General features: G+C 39.7%; 1 protein-coding gene across 1 annotated transcript in view; it reads left to right on the top strand.

Annotated features, from left to right (window-relative positions):
- LOC127580675 (guanine nucleotide-binding protein G(t) subunit alpha-2) overlaps positions 1–9,558 on the top strand; it is a 44,090-nt gene extending 34,532 nt beyond the window's left edge. Inside the window, exons 6-8 of the mRNA XM_052034374.1 lie at positions 2,623–2,752; positions 8,361–8,514; positions 9,368–9,558. Coding sequence (XP_051890334.1) covers positions 2,623–2,752; positions 8,361–8,514; positions 9,368–9,558 — 475 coding nt within the window. The remainder of the gene's footprint in view (positions 1–2,622; positions 2,753–8,360; positions 8,515–9,367) is intronic.
- The last annotated feature ends 9,984 nt before the right edge of the window (positions 9,559–19,542 follow it).

Below are 19,542 nucleotides of genomic sequence, written 5' to 3'. Positions count from 1 at the left end.
CTTCAGATTTACAGTAACTGCTGTGTTCTCTATCTCACTCTTCCAGCACTTTTTGTTGATTTGTCCAGTTGAAGGATCTCGACCTGAAACATCAGCTGTCCATTTCCCTCCACAGATGCTGCCTGACCTGTTGAGTTTCTCCAGCAGTTTGTTTCTCACTCCAGATTCCAGCATCTGCAGACTCTTGTGTCTCTGTCAAGACATTTTGTTGTTTCTCTGTTCTCCTTTCCACACCTCCTCCAGACAGTTTGTCTGCCATTTACAACCCCTCACCACCAACCTGTACCACCCATTTCCTCTTGGTCACCACCCATCGCAGACACCTTTCTTGTTCTCTCAACCCACCACCTCCTCTGCAACCTAACGCATGCCTGATTCCTGAATTTTCTCCATTATGATAAAAGCTCTGTAACAGTAATTCTGTTTCTCTCTGAATACATGTTGCCTGATCTATCGTTTCCAGCACTTTTTGTTTTTATTGAGCAAAAATAATCCTCGCCTAAGTGGCACAATTTTCCTTTGATCCTCCTGTGACCGCTAAGGATGGATCAGTCTGTACATTCATGCCCACTAGGAGCTGGTTCACATTCTGGACAGAAGATATTCATATCAGCAGCCAAGCCTGTGCTAAAACCCACATCCCAAATGCAAGAAACCTGAATTTGACCACCATTCCAGCCAGGATGTTCAATTTTGCTTCTACATGAACCTTTACCAAGTCTGTGGAATCCACAGAGTCATTCAGCACAGAAACAGGACCTTCGGCCCACTAAGTCTACACTGACCATCAGCCAATTATTTGCAACAAAAAACAAGGTGCTGGATGAAATGTCTAGACCCAAAATGTTGACTGTGCATTTCCCTCCACAGATGATGTCTGACCTGCTGAGTTCTTCCAGCGTCTTGATTTTTGCTCCAGGTTCCAGCATCTGTAGTCTCTTCCATCTCCAAGCTGTCATTTGCACTAATACTACATTAATCCCATTTCATTCTCCCCACATTCCCATCAACTCCCTCCGGATTCTCCCACGCATCTACACACTAGGGGCAATTTACAGCGGCTAAATAGCCTATCATCTTGCACGTCTTTGTGATGTGGGAGGAATCCAGAGCACCCAGAGGAAACCCATGCAGTCACAGGAAGAACGTGCACACTCCACACAGGTAGCATTGGAGGTCGAGATTGAACTCGTGTCACTGGAGCTGTGAGAAAACAGCTTAACTGCGCCATTCTGTAATAATTTAAAAAATGATTCAGTAAATAAGTAGCAGGTTCTTTTAAACTATTAGCAGATGTGACTAAGCACATCGATGAAGGGAGAGTAGTAGATGTAGTGTATATGGATTTCAGCAAGGCATTTGATAAGGTACCCCATGCGAGGCTTATGCAGAAGGTGAGGAGACATGGGATTCAAGGGGACATTGCAGTGTCGATCCAGAACTGGCTGGCCCACAGAAGGCAAAGAGTGGTTGTTGAGGGGTCGTATTCTGAGTGGAGGTCGGTGACCAGTGGTGTACCTCAGGGATCTGTACTGGTACCCTTACTATTTGTGATTTTTATAAATGACCTGGATGAGGAAGTGGAGGGGTGGGTTAGTAAGTTTGCGGATGACACGAAGGTTGGGGGTGTTGTGGATAGTTTGGAGGGCTGTCAGAGGTTACAGAGAGATATAGATAGGATGCAGAGTTGGGCTGAGAAGTGGCAGATGCAGTTCAACCCAGAGAAGTGTGAAGTGGTTCATTTTGGTAGGTCAAATATGTTGGCGGAATATAATCTTAATGGTAGGATTCTTGGCAGTGTGGAGAATCAGAGGGATCTTGGGGGTCTGAGTCCATAGGACGCTCAAAGTGGCAGTGCAGGTTGACTCTGTGGTTAAGAAGGCATATGGTGTATTGTCCTTATCAATCGGGGAATTGAATTTAGGAGCTGGGAGGTATTGTTGCAGCTATATAGGTCCCTGGTCAGACCCCACTTGGAGTACTGTGCTCAGTTCTGGTCGCCTCACTACAGGAAAGATGTGGAAGCCATAGAGAGGGTGCAGAGGAGATTTACAAGGATGCTGCCTGGGATGTGGAGCATGCCATATGAAAGCAGGTTGAGGGAACTTGGCCTTTTCTCCTTGGAGAGATGGACGATGAGGGGGGACCTGACTGAGGTGTATAAGATGATGAGAGGTATTGATAGGGTAGATAGTCAGAGGCTTTTCCCCAGGGCTGAACTGGTGGCCACAAGAGGACATAGGTTTAAGGTGCTGGGGAGGAGATATAGAGGAGATGTCAGGGGTAAGTTTTTCACTCAGAGAGTGGTGAGAGTGTGGAATGGGCTGCTGGAAATGGTGGTGGAGGCTGATACGATAGGGTCTTTCAAGAGACTGTTAGATCGGTATATGGAGCTGAGTAAAATAGAGGGCTATGGGTAAGCCTAGTAATTTCTAGGGTAGGGACATGTCTGGCACAGCTTTGTGGGCCGAAGGGCCTGAATTGTGCTGTAATTGTTCTATGTTCTATGTTCTATGAAGTATTTAATTGTGGATCATGGCTGTCAGGATAGAGCTGTGTCCCTCTTTCATAGTTCGTGAAACACCGATGTAGTTACAATGCTAATTTCTGCTCCACTCTCAGAATGTTTGACGTTGGTGGACAGAGGTCGGAGCGGAAGAAGTGGATCCACTGTTTTGAGGGAGTTACCTGCATTATTTTCTGTGGTGCTCTCAGTGCTTATGACATGGTGTTGGTCGAAGATGACGAAGTGGTATGTAACTCTAAACCTACTCCATAAGAACAAATAATCACACAACATTGTTTAAAGCATCCCCTGAAGGACGTAATTGTTTCTGATCTAAATCCTCACGAGGTTAGGCCTAATGCTGGTATAATGAGACTAATGGATTTCTTCCATGTTGGGAGGTATTACAAATGTGATCCTTCAAACGAATGGCAAAGGTTTTACAACAAATCTAACAAGATACTTCGGAATCATAGAGTCTTAGAAAATTTATCAAACAGATGGAGGCCATTTGGCCTATAGTGTCAATGCTGGCTGATGAAGAGCTTGAACCCACCTTCCAGCACTGGGTCCATAGCCCTGCAGGTCACAGCTCTTCAAGCTTTCTTTGAATGTGGATAAGGTCTCTGCCTCCAACAACATTTTCCCATCTCAGAATTAGAGTTAGAATCAGAATCAGAATTGGAATCACTGACATATGACGTGAAATGTGTTGTTCTGTGGCAGCAGTACTGTGCAAGGACATAAAATCTATAAGTTACAAAAATAAATAAATAGTGCAAAAAAAAAGGAATAGTGAGGTAGTGTTCATGGGTTCATGGATCCTCTCCTCTAATTCTTCTACCAGGTGCTTTAAATCTGTGCCTGCTGGTTTTGGTCCTTCTGCTAAGGGGACAAAAGTCCTTCCTATTTACTCTATTTAGATCCCACATGATTTTGTACACCTCCGTAACGTCTCCGCTCTCCTTCCTCTGTTCCAAAGTAAATACCCTCGTCTATCCAATCTTTCCCTGTAGCTAAAAAGTCCTGGCAACATCCTTGTAAATCCCCTTTGCACTCTCTTCCTTTGTAACACAGATTCTGTTCAGTTTATTGTCATTTACACCAGGGTGCAATGAATTTCCTTGCTCATGTGAAGCTCACAGAGTAGACAGTATACAAGGTAATAAGAAATACAGTGACAGTAATACTACAAAACAACAGAATGGTGCAAAGTATAGTTGGGCAATCTGAAGTAGTGCCAAAAGAAATGCCAAAGTGATAATAACAAAACAACCGAGAGAGGTAGTGTTAAGAGTCCGAGAACGTGTCAGCACCACCGGGAAGGGGATGCGAGAAAGGTGATTGGTTCAGAAGTCTGACAGCAGTGAGGAAGAAGATGTTCTCGAGACTGGTCATTCAGGCTTTCAAGCTCCTGTATCTTCTCCCAGAAAGTAGAAGGTGGCAGGCATCCTTGATGATACTATTAGCCTTCCTGAAGTAACACTAGATGTGCAGTTAGAAATGTATAATGTGAGGTGAGGTTTGTTCTATACAGCTAGAGTGTATTTACCACAGGGTGCTAATTCAGCATGATGTCAATCTATGTGCCTCCCGAATCTTGGCTCATTAACGCACTTCAGCTTGTGACTGAAAAATGCTGGATTTAATTCAGTGTGACGTCTGTATGTGATTATGTCGGGTACATTCAGTGCGATAGCTGAGTTGTTGTGTTTGGGCTTCATTTGGAAGAACATTGCTTGCGTGACCAGAATGTACAAGGATTCATTCAGTGTTTTCCCTGACTGCAGTGCAGAATGCCAAGGACATACAGTATTAACTCCAGTGGTCAACTGGGCTTGGCTATTTACCACAACTAAACCCAAATTGGTATAGCAAACCCTTAACAGCAAGCCTTGAGGATATTCAACAGCTGTAATATGTTCTCAGTCTTCTACCATCCACAGTACTTTGAACTGAGAATAATACTACTACATTATACAAAACACTTATTGCATATTAATTCACAAATTAATATTCAATTGAAAGCTTCACTGCCAAGGCATATATTACTTGAATTTTCATTAACTATCTAGGGAAGGCCACATCTCAACGTGACCTGTAGAACAAGGACTAAACATCACTTCAATCATTTTGGGGTGTACAATAAGGTCTTTATTAGGAAAGCTTGCTCAAACTGATATTCTCAGTTTTCACTCTCCCAGCAATGTAAAATCTCACCACCCTGCTGGCTGTTAATCATAGACATGTAGTACAGAAACAGACTTTCGGCACTCCGTGTCCCCGCTGGTCGTTCAAATCCTATTTTCCAGCATTCAGCCTGAAGCCTTCCATGTCATGGTACTTCATGTGTGCATCTAAATACTTTACAGCTACACCTTGTAGCTGTTTAATATCTCAAGTTGAAAAATTCAAGGTTACTTTCTTCTGCCTTGCCCCTGCCTATTTCTGCAACTTCACCCTCTTAAGAGTCATAGAGTTATACAGCACGGAAACAGGCCCTTCAGCCCGACTCGTCCATGCCAGACAAGTTTCCTACCTGAGCTAGTCCCATTTACTGGCATTTGGCCCACATCTCTCTAAACCTTTCCTATGCATGTACACGTCTAAATGTCCTTTAAATGTTGTAATTGTCCCTGCCTCTACCACTTCCTCTGTCAGCTTGTTCCACATACCTACCACCCTCTGTGTGAAAAACTTGCCCCTCAGATCCCCTTTAAATATTTCCCCTCTCACGTTAAACCTATACCCCCTAGTTTTAGACTCCCCTACCCTGGAAAAAGTCTGTGACCATTCACCTTATCTATGCCCCTTATGATTTTATATGTCTCTATAAGGTCACCTCTCAGCCTCCTGTGCTCCAGGGAAATAAGTCCTAGCCTATCCAGGTTCTCTTATAACTCAAGCACTCCAGTCCCAGCAAAATCCTTGTGAATCTTTTCTGCACCCTTTCCAGCTCAATGACATCTTTCCTATAGCTAGGTAACCGGAACTGCACACAATACTCCAAGTGGCGTCCTAGCAACATCTTGTACAGCTAGCTATAACATGACATCCTAACTCTTATACTCAGTGCCCTGACCGATGAAAGCAAGTGTGCCAAACACTACCTTCACCACGACTGTGTCGCTACTTTCAGGGCACGCTATACTTATAACCTTAGGTCTCTCTGTTCTACAACATCTCCAGGGCCCTGTCATTTACTGTATAAGTCCTGCCCTGGTTTAACTTCCCAAAAATGCAACAGTTTGCACTTGTCCGAGTTAAATTCTTTTGCCAAACAGTGAGGGTCAACTGAGTGTTAGTTGAATCAGGTCCCCGAGTATTTCTACACAACAACAACAGCTCACCTTTTTATGACACTTAAGCACCCCAAGTTCCTTCATAGGAGTGTTAGCAAGCAAATCTTGTAAACCCGTACTGCACAGAACAATGATTAGCCCACAGTTTTATTCTGTATTGTTCCAGTCACTACATTATAGGAACGTTGCTCTGGAGGGGATGCAGAAAGTATCTACACAAATCTTGCTAGAACTGGACAAATGTGCAATTGGAGTCATACAGCACAGAAACAAGGCCCTTCAGCCCAACTGGCCCATGCTGACCAAGATTCCCAATTGTAGCAATAGGGAAAGATTTGTAATAATGGAGGCTGACAGGAGACTTAACTGAGGTGTATATAAGGGACCCAGATAACAAGCAGGACCTGAAGTGTTAACTCTGTTTCCCTTTCCACAGACGCTGCCCGGCCCATTGAATGTTTCCAGCATTTTCTGTCCTTGTTTCAGGACCTACTTCCCTTAGTGGAAGGATCATGAACCAAAGGGCTAAGATGTAAAGTAATCGGTAGAAGGGTGAGAGGCAATGAGGGTGTATGTGGAATTCACTGCCTGAAAGGGAGGGGACAGAATTCCTCACCACACTTCAACGATACCTTGGATGTGTACTGGAGGAGCTTGACCCATCACTGCCAAGCCCCTAAACTCTGAATTTCCCTCTAAATCTCTTTTCCCATTTTTCTCCTTCTTTTAAATGTTTATGACCACACTGTTTTGCTTACCTTGTGTGGCTAGCAACAAATTTTGCTTGATAATCTCCTTTGAAGAGAACCTGGGATGTTATGGTGCCATAATAAGGCAAGTTGTTGTTATGTGGCAGTACTCAAAGACCTATTCATTTCACAACTCACAGTCACTTACGAAAGACAAACCATATGTCATCTCTAGTTACCTCTAGTTGGGGGCTTCAGGGTCATTTCAAGTGGAGCAGAATAAACCTATCAATCAGCATTTGATTCAAGCAACTGAAGGCAGAGTACAGAACTTCAAGGAAGGGCGAACAACCAACAGGAAGTTGCAAATCCTCCCTTAATGTCTTTCTGTGACGCAGTTCTCACTTGTCCAGCCCTGTCGGACTAGGTAATAATTGGTATTTCTCCGCTCTCTCCTGCTTTCCAAACTCTCTTGTCAGCTTTACACTTGCAAATGTACTTAACTCTTAATAAACCAAATGTTTTAATCCTACACCTGGAACCTTTATGTTTAGTTTATTACTGGAAAAAGTGGCATGCAGAATCCTTCATTTTACAAATAGAGGCATATGTCAGGAAATTATAAATCACTGGTTGAGCCTCAGCTATCAATGTGTCCATTTCTGTGCATTACACTCTCTGAAGATGCAAGGTTTTTGTGAGACTGTGGAGCAGATTAATTAGAATAGCAGTAAGGATGAGGGACATTGGACATCTGGAGGGCCTGGAGAAACTGGAAATGTTTTCCTCAGACAGAACATATTAAGATTAGAATTAATAGAAGAATTCAAAATTATGAAGGGCTTTGATTGAGTAAATAGGAAGAGATTTTTCTCACTTGTCGGAAGACACAGATTTAAAATAAGCACCCCCGAAAATGTGGAAAAATTAAGATAAAATGAGAATATTGAGGTGACGTGAAATGCACTGCCTAAATACATGGTAGGAGCAACTTAAGTGCCAAATTTCAAACAGGCATTAGATAATTTCTTGAAAGGCAAAATAACTTACAGGGAAAGAGCAGGGAAGTGGGATTATTCTAAAAACTGGTACAGGGATGATGGAGCAACTGGACTCCTGTACGGTGTGGTTTATGGAAAATAACTAGTCTCTGCATTATTAGAAAAGCATATTTCAACACCAGACCATGAATGTAGCAGATGAGGAGAAAATTAGATGAGGTCTCACATTTAACAGGTAAAATGATGGTGGGATGTAATGGTGAGAGATGAACGAGGAACAGTTTTTTTTAATGGAACTTACAATTTGGTAGTTGACCTTTTCTACACCAGTGTTACTGTTTCCCACAAGTTCCTTCTCACCACTCTTCATCTCACACCATCAGCCTTTCTCCCTTGAATATACTTATATTATTAACTCCATTGCTGTCTATAAAGCCAGTTCCACATTCTAATCAGCACCTGACCACCTGGGTTAGGTATATTAGGATAAAACACTTGAGATTGGGTTGGGTTGACTGTGCCTGATTGGCCCAGGGGCTCAACACATTATCTGGGTCACTTCTGATTTTCTTATTATTGCCTCTGTCTGACCTACGTCGAGTCATCCACAAAAAAATCAATAACATCACTGCAAGTGTTATATCAAGAGGGGATGGATTGAGGATGGAAATTACAAGTCCCAGGGCTCGGGTTGGTTTTGGTTTGGCTACAGATGAGTTGTGTTTTAATTTTAGACCCATGTTGGCCTCTGTTTCTATGAAAGGAAGTTTTTCCTCAACTCCCCATTTAGCAAAGGAAAAGAAAGTATGAACAGGACAAAATTATACTGTTTCAGCATCCCTGTCTGCTCTTTTTCCACTAGAACCGAATGCATGAGAGTCTCCATCTCTTCAACAGTATTTGCAACCACAGATACTTCGCAGCCACCTCCATTGTACTCTTTTTGAACAAGAAGGATCTATTTGAGGAAAAAATCAAAAAAGTTCATTTGAGCATCTGCTTCCCAGACTATGATGGTACTTTTTATTTCATTCCATATTTCTTAGCGGGAAATTTGATGATAGATTGAGGAATAATTTCAAATAGATAACATTTACTAATCATTCCCAGTCCAGTTAATTGTTTAACGGGCCTGAACATATTAATCTTTAGCTGGCAGTTTTGCAGGGAACCTTCACTCAGCTGGCAGGCTCAGGTCAGTTTGTACCTGACTTCTGTACCTATGTATTGAAACACAAAGTCACAGATGAGTGCATCTGATCTTCTGCTCTGAACCCATCACTGAGTCCAGTGTAAAATGTCATGAACAGTGGGGTCGGATTGACTTTGTATCTAACCCTTTGTCAGCCAGTGTCAGTGATCTTGATTAAAAAGTAACTGCAGGTAAATGTTTATGTTTTTAATTAATTGTTGATCATTTAAGTAAAGTCATTTTAAATTTTAAAATAAAGTTTATATTTTTAATTTCTTAAATCTATTTGAATGTGTTTTAAGATTTCTCTAATAATCATCTGTCAAAGGATATCAGGGCATTCTGTGAGTGGAGCCTTGGTATCAGCCACCTGAGGCCTGGTCACTAGTCACAGATCTCACCACCTCATCCGGACTTCCAGGTCGACCTATGGCCAAGAGGACCCATTAGGAAGGCAGGCAGAGTTGGGATAGAGGAACAATGAAAGTAGGCAAGATCACTCACTGTTTTGACCTTCAAGTGCTCTGCATCATTTTTGTGTTAGAACAAGGTGCTCTTCTTGTGGTTCAGGCCGCTTGGATCATTGCTCTGTCTAAACAACAGCCTGGATCATGTGATCTTGACTGTCGTATTGGACTCACCATAAATCAATGTTGTTCATTGTCCTCCATCTCTAGGTCCCAATACATATGATGATGCTGCCAGTTACATCAAGAACCAATTCCTGGACCTCAATATGCGAAAAGATGTCAAAGAAATTTATGCACATATGACATGTGCCACTGACACACAAAATGTCAAGTTTGTGTTTGATGCTGTGAAAGACATCATTATTAAAGAAAATCTTAAAGACTGTGGACTTTTCTAAACATTTCAGCTTTAATACATTATCAGGTATGTCAGTACACACTGTGAGGGTACCTACTACCTTCACTTTCTTTCCTAATAAGTTTTCATCTTAAAAACAGTATGTTTACAAATAGTTAGTGGACTGAAAATAATCTGTGCATGCTAATGATCAGGTTTTCTTTTGTACACATGCATATAGTATCTGCTGAGTTTGGATCAATCTGAAATGTTAAGCTACCAACTTTTAACTTAGCTGCATGTGATCTACAGTACTGTTGCTATTGTACATGTACTGTGTCAGCCTCGGTACCACCTAAAGTTGCTGGATACTTTTCAGAACAGCAGAAGTTTTAAGACCATAAGAAATTGGAGCAGAATTAGGCCATTCAGCCCTTCAAGTCTGCTCAGCCATTCGATCATGGCTGATTTATTTTTCTCTTTCAACCCCATTCTCCTGCCTTCTCCTCATAACCTTTGATGCTCTTACTAATCAAGAACCTATCAACCTCTGCTTTAAATGTACCCAATGACTTGGCCTCCACAGCCGTCTGTGGCAAGGAATTCCATGGATTCACTGCCCTCTGTCTAAAGAAATTCCTCCTCATCTCTGTTCTAAAGGGATGTCCTTCTATTCTGAGGCTGTGCTCTCTGGTCCTAGACTCTCCCACTACTGGAAACATCCTCTCCATGTCCACTCTATCTTTCAATATTTGGTAGGTTTCAATGAGATCCTCCCTCATCCTTCTAAACTCCAGCGAGTACAGGCCCAGAACCATCAAACACTCCTCATACGTTAACCCTTTCATTCTTGGGATCATTCTTGTAAAGCTCCTCTGGACCCTCTCCAATGCCAACACATCCTTCCTTAAATAGGGAGCCCAAAACTGCTCACAATACTCCAAATGTGGTCTGACCAATGCCTTATAAAGCCTCAGCATTACATACTTGCTTTTATATTCCAGTCCTCTCGAAATGAATGCTAACATTGCACTTGCCTTCCTTACTACCGACTCAAACTGCAAGTTAACCTTCAGGGAATCCTGCACTAGGACTCTCAAGTCCCTTTGCACCTCTGATTTCTGAATTTGTTCCCCGTTTAGAAAATAGTCTATGCCATTATTCCTTCCACCAAAGTGCAAGAATGTACACTTCCCTTTGCTGTATTCCATCTACCACTTCTTTGCCCATTCTCCCAACCTGTCCAAGACCTTCTGCAGACTCCCTGCTTCCTCAACACCATCTGCCCCTACACCTATCTTTGTATTATCCGCAAACTTGGCCACAAAGCCCTCAATTCCGTCTACAGATCATTAACGTGTAATGTGAAAAATAGTGGACCCAACACCGACCTCTGCGGAACACCACTAGTCACCAGCAGCCAACCAGAAAAGGCCCCCTTTATTCCCACTCTTTGCCTTTTGCCAGGCAGCTGATCTTCTATCCATGCTAGTACCTTTCCTGGAATAGCGTGGGCTCCAATCTTGGTTAGCAGCGTCATTAAAATTTTAAAATTTTTTAATTTACAGCATGGTAACAGGCCCTTCCGGCCCAACGAGTCCACGCTGCCCATTTTAAACCCAAATTAACCTACCTGTACATTTTTGCAATGTGGGGGGAAACCAGAGCACCCGGAGGAAACCCACGCAGACACGGGGAGAACGTACAAACTCCTTACAGACAGCGACGGGGATCGAACCCCGATCGCTGGCGCTGTAATAGCGTTGCGCTAACCGTTACGCTACCGTGCCGCACTTTGTCAAAGGCCTTCTGAAAATCCAAGTAAACAATATCCACTGACTCTCCTTTGTCTATCCTGCCTGTTACTTCCTCAAAGAATTCCAATAGATTTGTCAGGCAAGATCTTCCCTTAAGGAAACCATGCTGACCAGTGTATTTTATCATGAGCTTCCAAGTACCCTGAAACCTTATCCTTAATGATAGACTCCAGCATCTCACCAACCACTGAAGTCAGGCTAACTGGCCTATAATTTCCTATCTTTTGCCTCTATCCCTTCTTAAAGAGTGGAGTGACATTTGTAACATTTAATAGAAACAACATGATCCAGAATACAACCAAATGCAAAATACAAAACCTTTTATGTTCCAAATGAAAATCTGTTGCCAGTACTACTTGTCTTGTAGGAGTTAGCTGCTCTGGGGTCTGTTCCAGATCAAAGATCATAGATTTAGCCCATTTCATTCATCACAATACCACCAACAATTTGTTCTCAAAATTATTCAAGGGTTTTGCTTCTTTATGTCTGCTCTGAAATCCCATTTATTGTGAACACTTCGAGCAAAGAACGTTTAAAAACCATTCTTAAATTTACCATTCAATTATTGAAGCCTGTTTTTTGGGCTTAACCACTGCAATTCAATTTAAAGTAATATTCATTATTCATAATAGCTGTACTTCATTACAGTTAGCAACAGAAATTCAGCAAAGGAGCCCAATCTGAATTTCTTTTGGAAGTTATACATAGTTTATCACATTCTTTGAATGTTATTGTAAAAGTTAAATCTTTAAGATCAGAGTTGCAATAATGGTAAAAGCAGAAAGGAATCAAAGTTTACCCTATGGTCATAGTTGCGTCTCAACTTGTAATCTGAATACTACTTGTTTTTTTTAACCGATGGCTCCATGTAGTGACAATATTATAACTAGAGAGATTGGCGGTAATAGAGTAATTTCCTTTCAGTCCAACTTGGTAACTTTACTGCTCTAAGTGACTAAGATTGATATTGTGCAAGTAACTTGCTGCATCTTTTTTCCTGGTGAAACTACCTTGCTTTTATTAGAAGAAGCTGCTGTGGTTTCCAAGTCTTCTGCTCTGCAGATTTTTGGCAAGTTATTGCTTATTGCTTGTTCCTTTAAAGGTCATCCTCCTTGAACTGATGCAATTCCTTTGTTGGTAATTTTCCATTGATGGTGTAAAGCGGGATATTCCACGATTTTGAAGCAGCATTGATGAAGGAGAGGTATTCTGTACAACTCAGGACTGATGGGCTGAATTTTGGAAGAAATTTAACATGCATTTGCTGTAATATTGCAAACTTCTATTTTTGCAATCCACCTTTTTCTGTTTTGCCTGCTCTGCTGTATATTTCTATTTTACTGTTAAATATTTGTTCATTTTATTTATCTCAATATTGGAAACTTAATGCATTCTCTTTTCCCATCAGGATCCTCTGGCTCTAGCCTTTCCAGATTTCTTATTAAGCATACATCAGAACAATAAACGATTCTGCATGAAAACTCCCGTTATAGACCCATTTAATCTTATCAGCAAAACAAGCAGTAAAATGGCTTGATGTAATTCACTGGGTGTACTGTATTGCTTTTCACCATTATTAAAACCAGTGTAAGAAAACTGATGTTCATCTCCATTAGAAGTGAACCTAGCTCAATGACAAATCTTTCAACCATTGGTTTTGGAATATGAAGGAAGATCTTGTGTTGGTTTTGCCGCAAAAAAGTTGCCCTTTTGCTTTTATTTAAACAAATTATGGAGTTCTGTTGAATAATGTGAAATGGTTGCAAAACAATCTCCATCACTTATGTCATCTGTGTTTATAAAAAATATTGCTGATATGTATTTAGTTTAATATGATATTTTCAGTTTGACATTTAATCCACTTGAATTCATTCTACTAATACAGGTGAATTAATGTTTCACTCCTAAAGACAAGGCCTACAACAAATGTTATCATATGTAGTCATATTTTAAAGACAGAGTTATTGTTTATCAAATTTAAAAAATAAAAACATTGGAAATGCTCAGCAAATCAGGCAGAGAAATCTGTGGAAAGAGAAACAAAGTTAACATCTCAGTTCAATGTCCTTTCATCAGAATATTGCAGTATTAATGACATCGTCAACACTGGCACTTACCCTGTTATATGTTAAAACTGGCAATAACCTCAGATTTTATATAAAATGAAAATTCATGTGTCGCTATTAGTAATTCAGCCCTCAAGTTCAAGTCTATTCTCATGGGCATACATTAACAGGGTATAAATGTTTCTTGCAGCAGCAGCATACAAAATTACAAAGTGATGTGGCATTTGTAATGGAATCAAAGGAAGTTGTTTGCATTAATGTGGATATTACTTATGAATTATTCACTGTAAAATACCCTTCAAATATTTCTTTGTTGCACAATGTGAAGTGAATTTTCAATGGTGTACAAACCTTAATTAATGTCCAGAAGACTCTCTGGCTCTATCAAATTAATTTTATAGTTTGCAAATCCCTCTCATAGATTTTAAAATATTTTAATTTTCTACAGAGTTTATTTATTTCAGCTTTATTGATCAAAAGCATCTGTCATAATTTTTATTAGCTCTGCATAGTCTAAAACGTTAATGTGAAATTTGACTTTTGCTTCCTGTAGGCATTGTTTAAAGTGATTAATTAGCTGGTTCCTGGACATCAGTGATCCTGGAAATCCACATTACAACAATAACCCCGTCTTTGTGGGTAGCTTTCTTAGAAGTCAGCAACAAATATTGCTTTGGGTTCTTAGCAGTTTTCCCTCCACAGATGCTGCTTGACCTGCTGAATGTTTATTTTCAGTTCTAGTTTGGATATTCAGTATTTTTCTTCTGTGTTAATATTCAACACCTTACCATGCATACACATACACCTTTATTTGAAAACTTCAATTTTAAGAACATTTCCCAATGCTGCCATGAATATTGCATGTAACAAGCCAACATTTGAAGATCACCCGTGGTCAACATTTCAATTGCAGAAAAGTCATGTTTATTGGCAATTCTTTTTTTAATAAACATGGAAGAATGTGATTGATGTAAATAAGATTTATTGTGGCAGATTTAAAAATGCATTTTAAGAGTTATAAAGACTAATTCTGTCTCCTAATATTTGTATTTCAAGCATCTTTATTTTGTTCTGCTGCATTGATGGTGTTACAAAATCATGAAACAGGTATTCAGGATCATGAATATAACAACATGAATGTTAGGTGGGCCATCTGGCTAGGTATTTGAGTTTGTACGTTATCCCTGTGTCTGCATGGGTTTCCTCTGGGAGCTCCGGTTTTCTCCCACATTCCAAAGACGAACAGGTTAGGAAGTTGTGAGCATGCTATGTTGGCGCCGGAAATGTGGTGACACTTTCAGGCTGCCCCCAGAACTGCTTCGCAAAAAAGATACATTTCACTGTGTGTTTCGATGTACATGTGACTAATAAAGATATCTTAAAAGGAACCATTCAAATACAAACATTTTATTACTCAAAATGGACAGCATTTAATGTATGGGGCAAAATGAGGAAGTAATTATGCCTTCTTTTAGAAATAGAAATTGACTCAGGTTTCCTGTTCCTTTTCTCTAAATACAGTAAGTCCTATTTTGTCATATGGTTTGCAATTCCATGAAGCATAATGGTAGTCAGTGTTGTGACTATGACTAAGTCACTGGAGATACTGGTAGATATGAAGGTCTTTATTCATCACAAGCAGACTTTCTCTTGGTAGAGTCTTCCACATTCAAAGTACATCAAACTTTTATACCCTTAAGGACAATGGTAACAGTAGGTGATTCAATACAATTTCAAAAACTACAATGACATTGTTTACTTCAATATTTTGTGTCTGGCAAATGGTTGCATTGACGTACATATTTACAGTGGGAGCACATTGTAACTGACAAGACACCTCTGGAAGTTCAAATAACCTTTGCTGGGACAAAGTAATTCACATAGATGGTCTAAAAGCTTCCGAGAATGGAGAACCAGTCACCTAAGATTAATGTTGTGAGGTCTGACTCTCTGAATACACAATATCTGTTATAGATAGAGGAAACATGCCTGCCTGTTTGACAGCCCTCCTTGAGCTATGGGTGCAAAATAACTTATCTGTAGGTGCATTGTTTGATGTAGGCCAATTAACATAGCCCATTGTCTCATGTGTGGCTGATGCAGATGAGAACGTCTCATCATAACATCACTTTGCAAACCATATCTCTTGAGCAGCCCAATGTCCTGCTATGGGCCAGAAGCCTGTGCTCTGTAGACACAATTTGAAAACTGATTACTACTTGTACTTTACATTTTTTTGAAAACTGGTTGGTTCTTGTTTGTATTAATACCTGCTACTCCTATTCTGTAAACCCTAAAAGATGTCCCATGTCTGACAATTCCCTGTCAGAATTACCTGATTAACAGTCTGGGGTCTAGAAAGAAAAATTGCAAATTAAAACTGCATGTAAAATATCATAGCCCTTCCTTCTCTAATATTCATGATGTTACTCAATTTACATTCTGTTGAGAGCTTGTCAACAATGGATACAAGGTTACTTATAGATATGACCAAAAATGTGAAGAGTATGAGGTGATAATTAATCCTCATTAATACTGCTTGAGTTTTGGAGATAAGCTACCATAATAATGAGTGATTTAGATCCATGCGTATAAGGGAGTTAGTTAGCAAGCTCCTACAATGAATTGCCCAATGTGTTACCACAGCAAGGAGTAAGCATTACAACTCATGTGAAAACAGGAAGAAATTTCTCAATGCCAGGATGTGCACAGTGTCACAGCTAGTGAAGGTACTGCCTCATATCTCTAGTGACTGGGTTCAATCTTGAATCCCGCTGCTGTCTGTGTAGAGTTTGCAAGTTTTTGGTGACTGTATGGGTTACCACCTAGGTGCTCTGACTTCCTCCTACCTTCCCAAGAAAAATGCAGGTTAGCCAGAGGCAAATAGTAGAGTCTGGGGCAAATTAATGGGGAAAGTAAAACAATGGAATTAGCGTAAGGTTTAGTGAAAACAAGTGCTTTCTGGTCAGCATAGACGCAGTGGGCTGAAGGGCCCATTTCTGTGCTGTATAACTCTATACCTCTCTGTAGCAAAAGAGCATCATTGATAGTTTCCAAAATGGAGAAGAAAACAACTTATAAAAATTAATAAATGTGGAAAAATTAAAGGGAGCCTTTCCTTACACCTGATGAAATTAAAGCTGGTAGCTAAATTAAGTCAGGGTAATCAAATATTAGGCATGACACAATTACATCCAAAAAGCTAAATGAAATGTGAAAACAAATACTCTTACACAAAGAATTAGGGCTGACTTCATCCAAGGTTTCATACATTTTATCATATTTCTTCTCTTGCATACTTCAGCCTAGCTATGGAAGATTTGTATTAGTCACCAGGTTTTGTATAATTTACAGTTTTAGAAGACTTGCTTCTCACTGTATACATCAGTAACTTAGAATCAAATCCAGAAGGCACTTTTAAGAAATTTGTAGATGATACAAAAATGACTGTGTGGTTGATAATGATGGGATAAGCCTTCAGGAAGGCATCAATAAGTTTTAGGCAATCAGAATGATGACAAATGCAATTCATTTCTAGAAAATGTACTTGTGGATAGCAAAGGAATACAGAATAAATGATGAAATAATTTTGATAGTGTAGTGCAGATTAATAGTGTAGTGAAACAGGAATGTATGTCTATAAGTAGCTAGAATACGGTGGTTAGGAAGGCATGTTGGATATTCACTTTTGTTGGGAAGGCATAGAAAACATGAACATATGATTTAGGTGGTTGTCAGAACTGGAGAAAAATACTTGAGGAAACCATTGTTCTCCAAAGTCAAAAAAATTATGGAGACTAAGATGGGGTGAAGGAATTATTTCCCTCAGCATTGGGGTCATTAATTAGGGTGCACAAAAAGGATTAGAGGAAAGTGGAGGGGGAGATTTATTTTCCACGTTCTCACTGCTTGAAAAGAAACCTAAATCTAATATACTGCAACCCAAAAGATGCAGATCTGGAAATGGAAATTATCTCAACAGATATTTTTGGACTACATCGACAGAATGGATTGAATAGCTTCTGTCCTGTAAATGTCGATGGATTTTATGGTTTGAAGCTTTGCTTTTAGGTGACATATTTACATTGCAAAAGGGAACAATGACATTGCGTAAAGATTCCTGTTGGGAAAACTCGGTCCATAGTTGTCAGGTTGGATCTTATATTTTACTTCTGATGAGCATTATTATTCAGGTCATTAGATATCCATGATTTTTGTACACTCAGATTTGATGTCCTTGCTATTTCATTTTTCCCTGAAAAGGATGCTTAGAAAAAGGACAGCTCATCCAGAGGTAGCATGTTTTTTTAGGAAAACAAAATTAGCAACATTTCTATACTGAGACAGTTGATGCAAGAATAGAGTTCAGTGACAATCTCAAGCTCCAAATAGTTCATATTTTTCCATTTAAAATAATTACATTAACAAAGTGCATTTGTACAAACAAAACTCATTATTCCAATTAAAAAAAATTGGCATTTTCAGAAGCTTCCTATTATGTTAAACCATTATTTAACTAACAGGTTTGTTAAATAAATAAAAACTGACAGAATTGCAGTTTGGCATAATTTTGTTAAAAAAAAATTGCTGAGGCATCAACTTAAGTTTAGAAAAAGGACAATATTTTAGATGATTCTAAGAACCATTAGAAAATATCAGTTTACCACTGTTGAGGTATCATCAAGATGATATAGACATGAAAAAATGTAGCAAACAATTTTTTCTTCTCAATTCTCAAAGGACAAGCATAATTAGCTAATATTGGCTGAAGAATATTTCAACAACTATCTGCTACTTGTAATGAGATGATGAGTATGAACTGGCTGTTCAATTATTCATTCTCTGTTGCAAGAAGCCCACTGGAGAATGGTGAGAGTGGGGGGCAGGGTGAGTTGTTATTTAACATGTGCTTATAGAGCCAAGATAGCAAAATTGATATTAAGCTGAAACACTCATTTAGCCTGCACTTCACATGGGAAATAATTTGTTGCTGAAAGAGCTGCAATAAATGCTACAACAGCCAAGTAAAGTAAGGTTTGAAATTGATTGTCACTTGAATTACTTGCTAGTACTCAATGAGACTGAGTGGTATTTGTGGTTGGCACTGCATATTCCAAGGACTAGCTGTTTGGCAAAACACCAGCTGTGATAAAAGCTTAAGTGCTATTTGTCACCTTTTATTGTCAGTTACTGCTGGGGTTTTGAATAAAATGTTAGGAATTATTCCAGTATAAGTTCACCAAGATTTCAATCACATTTGAAAATTTAAACTTCACCCTGAAAAATTGTAGTGACACTTTATCTAGAGGAATCATTGTGATAAAGTAAGTGCTTGATCATTGATATTTTGTGCAAAAATCCTTTTGGTCTGCTGCAATTGCTGCTACAAGAATGGAAAGATGGATCCTTTGGTACTCTGAACCTTCAGTGCTGTGCCTGAAAGCCTGTGCACCCTCTTACTCATTTTTGTATTAGACCATAGTTAATAGTCATCAGAAACAAGGGCCAAGATTGCATGCTAGGAACACATCTATTTGGAAATGTCTTATTAGCACACCATTTTTTTTCTACCATTTCACAATTAAGCACTAACAACCACCCTTCCCATTTTCCTCATATTCTCGCAAACAGCTGAATAGAAGTGAGGAACTAGCTATCCAGGAAAATAGTAGGAAATTAACTAATATACTACCAGATTTCTGAACAGTCCATGAACATCTCAATACTTTTTTTTGCACTATTTTGTAATTTATAGTAATTTTATGTCTTTGCACTGTACTGCTGCTGCAAAACAAATTTCACAACCTACAAGTCAGTGATAATAAGCCTGATTCTGACCAGTTAAAAGTAGTGAAGGCATAGTAACGTAGTGGTTAGTGTGACACTATTACTGTGCCAGTGATCAGTGTTCACTTCCCACTGCTGTCTGTAAGGAGTTTGTACATTCTCCCCGTGTCTGTGTGGGATTCCTCGAGGTGGTCAGGTTTCCTCCCACATTCCAAAAGCGTATAGGTAGGTTAACATGGGTTTAAGTGTGCAGTGCGGACTCATTGGGCCAGAAGAGCCTGTTACCGTGCTGTATAAATAAATTTTTAGCAGACCCTTCCATAGAAATATAATGCTTAAATACTATTTTCCAATGCATAAAATGTTAGGCCATAC

The sequence above is a fragment of the Pristis pectinata genome, chromosome 20, assembly GCF_009764475.1.
Source record: "Pristis pectinata isolate sPriPec2 chromosome 20, sPriPec2.1.pri, whole genome shotgun sequence".
Classification (NCBI taxonomy): Eukaryota; Metazoa; Chordata; class Chondrichthyes; order Rhinopristiformes; family Pristidae; genus Pristis; species Pristis pectinata.
Note: the sequence above shows the minus strand (reverse complement) of the source record. Positions and strands in the feature narration are given on the sequence as shown.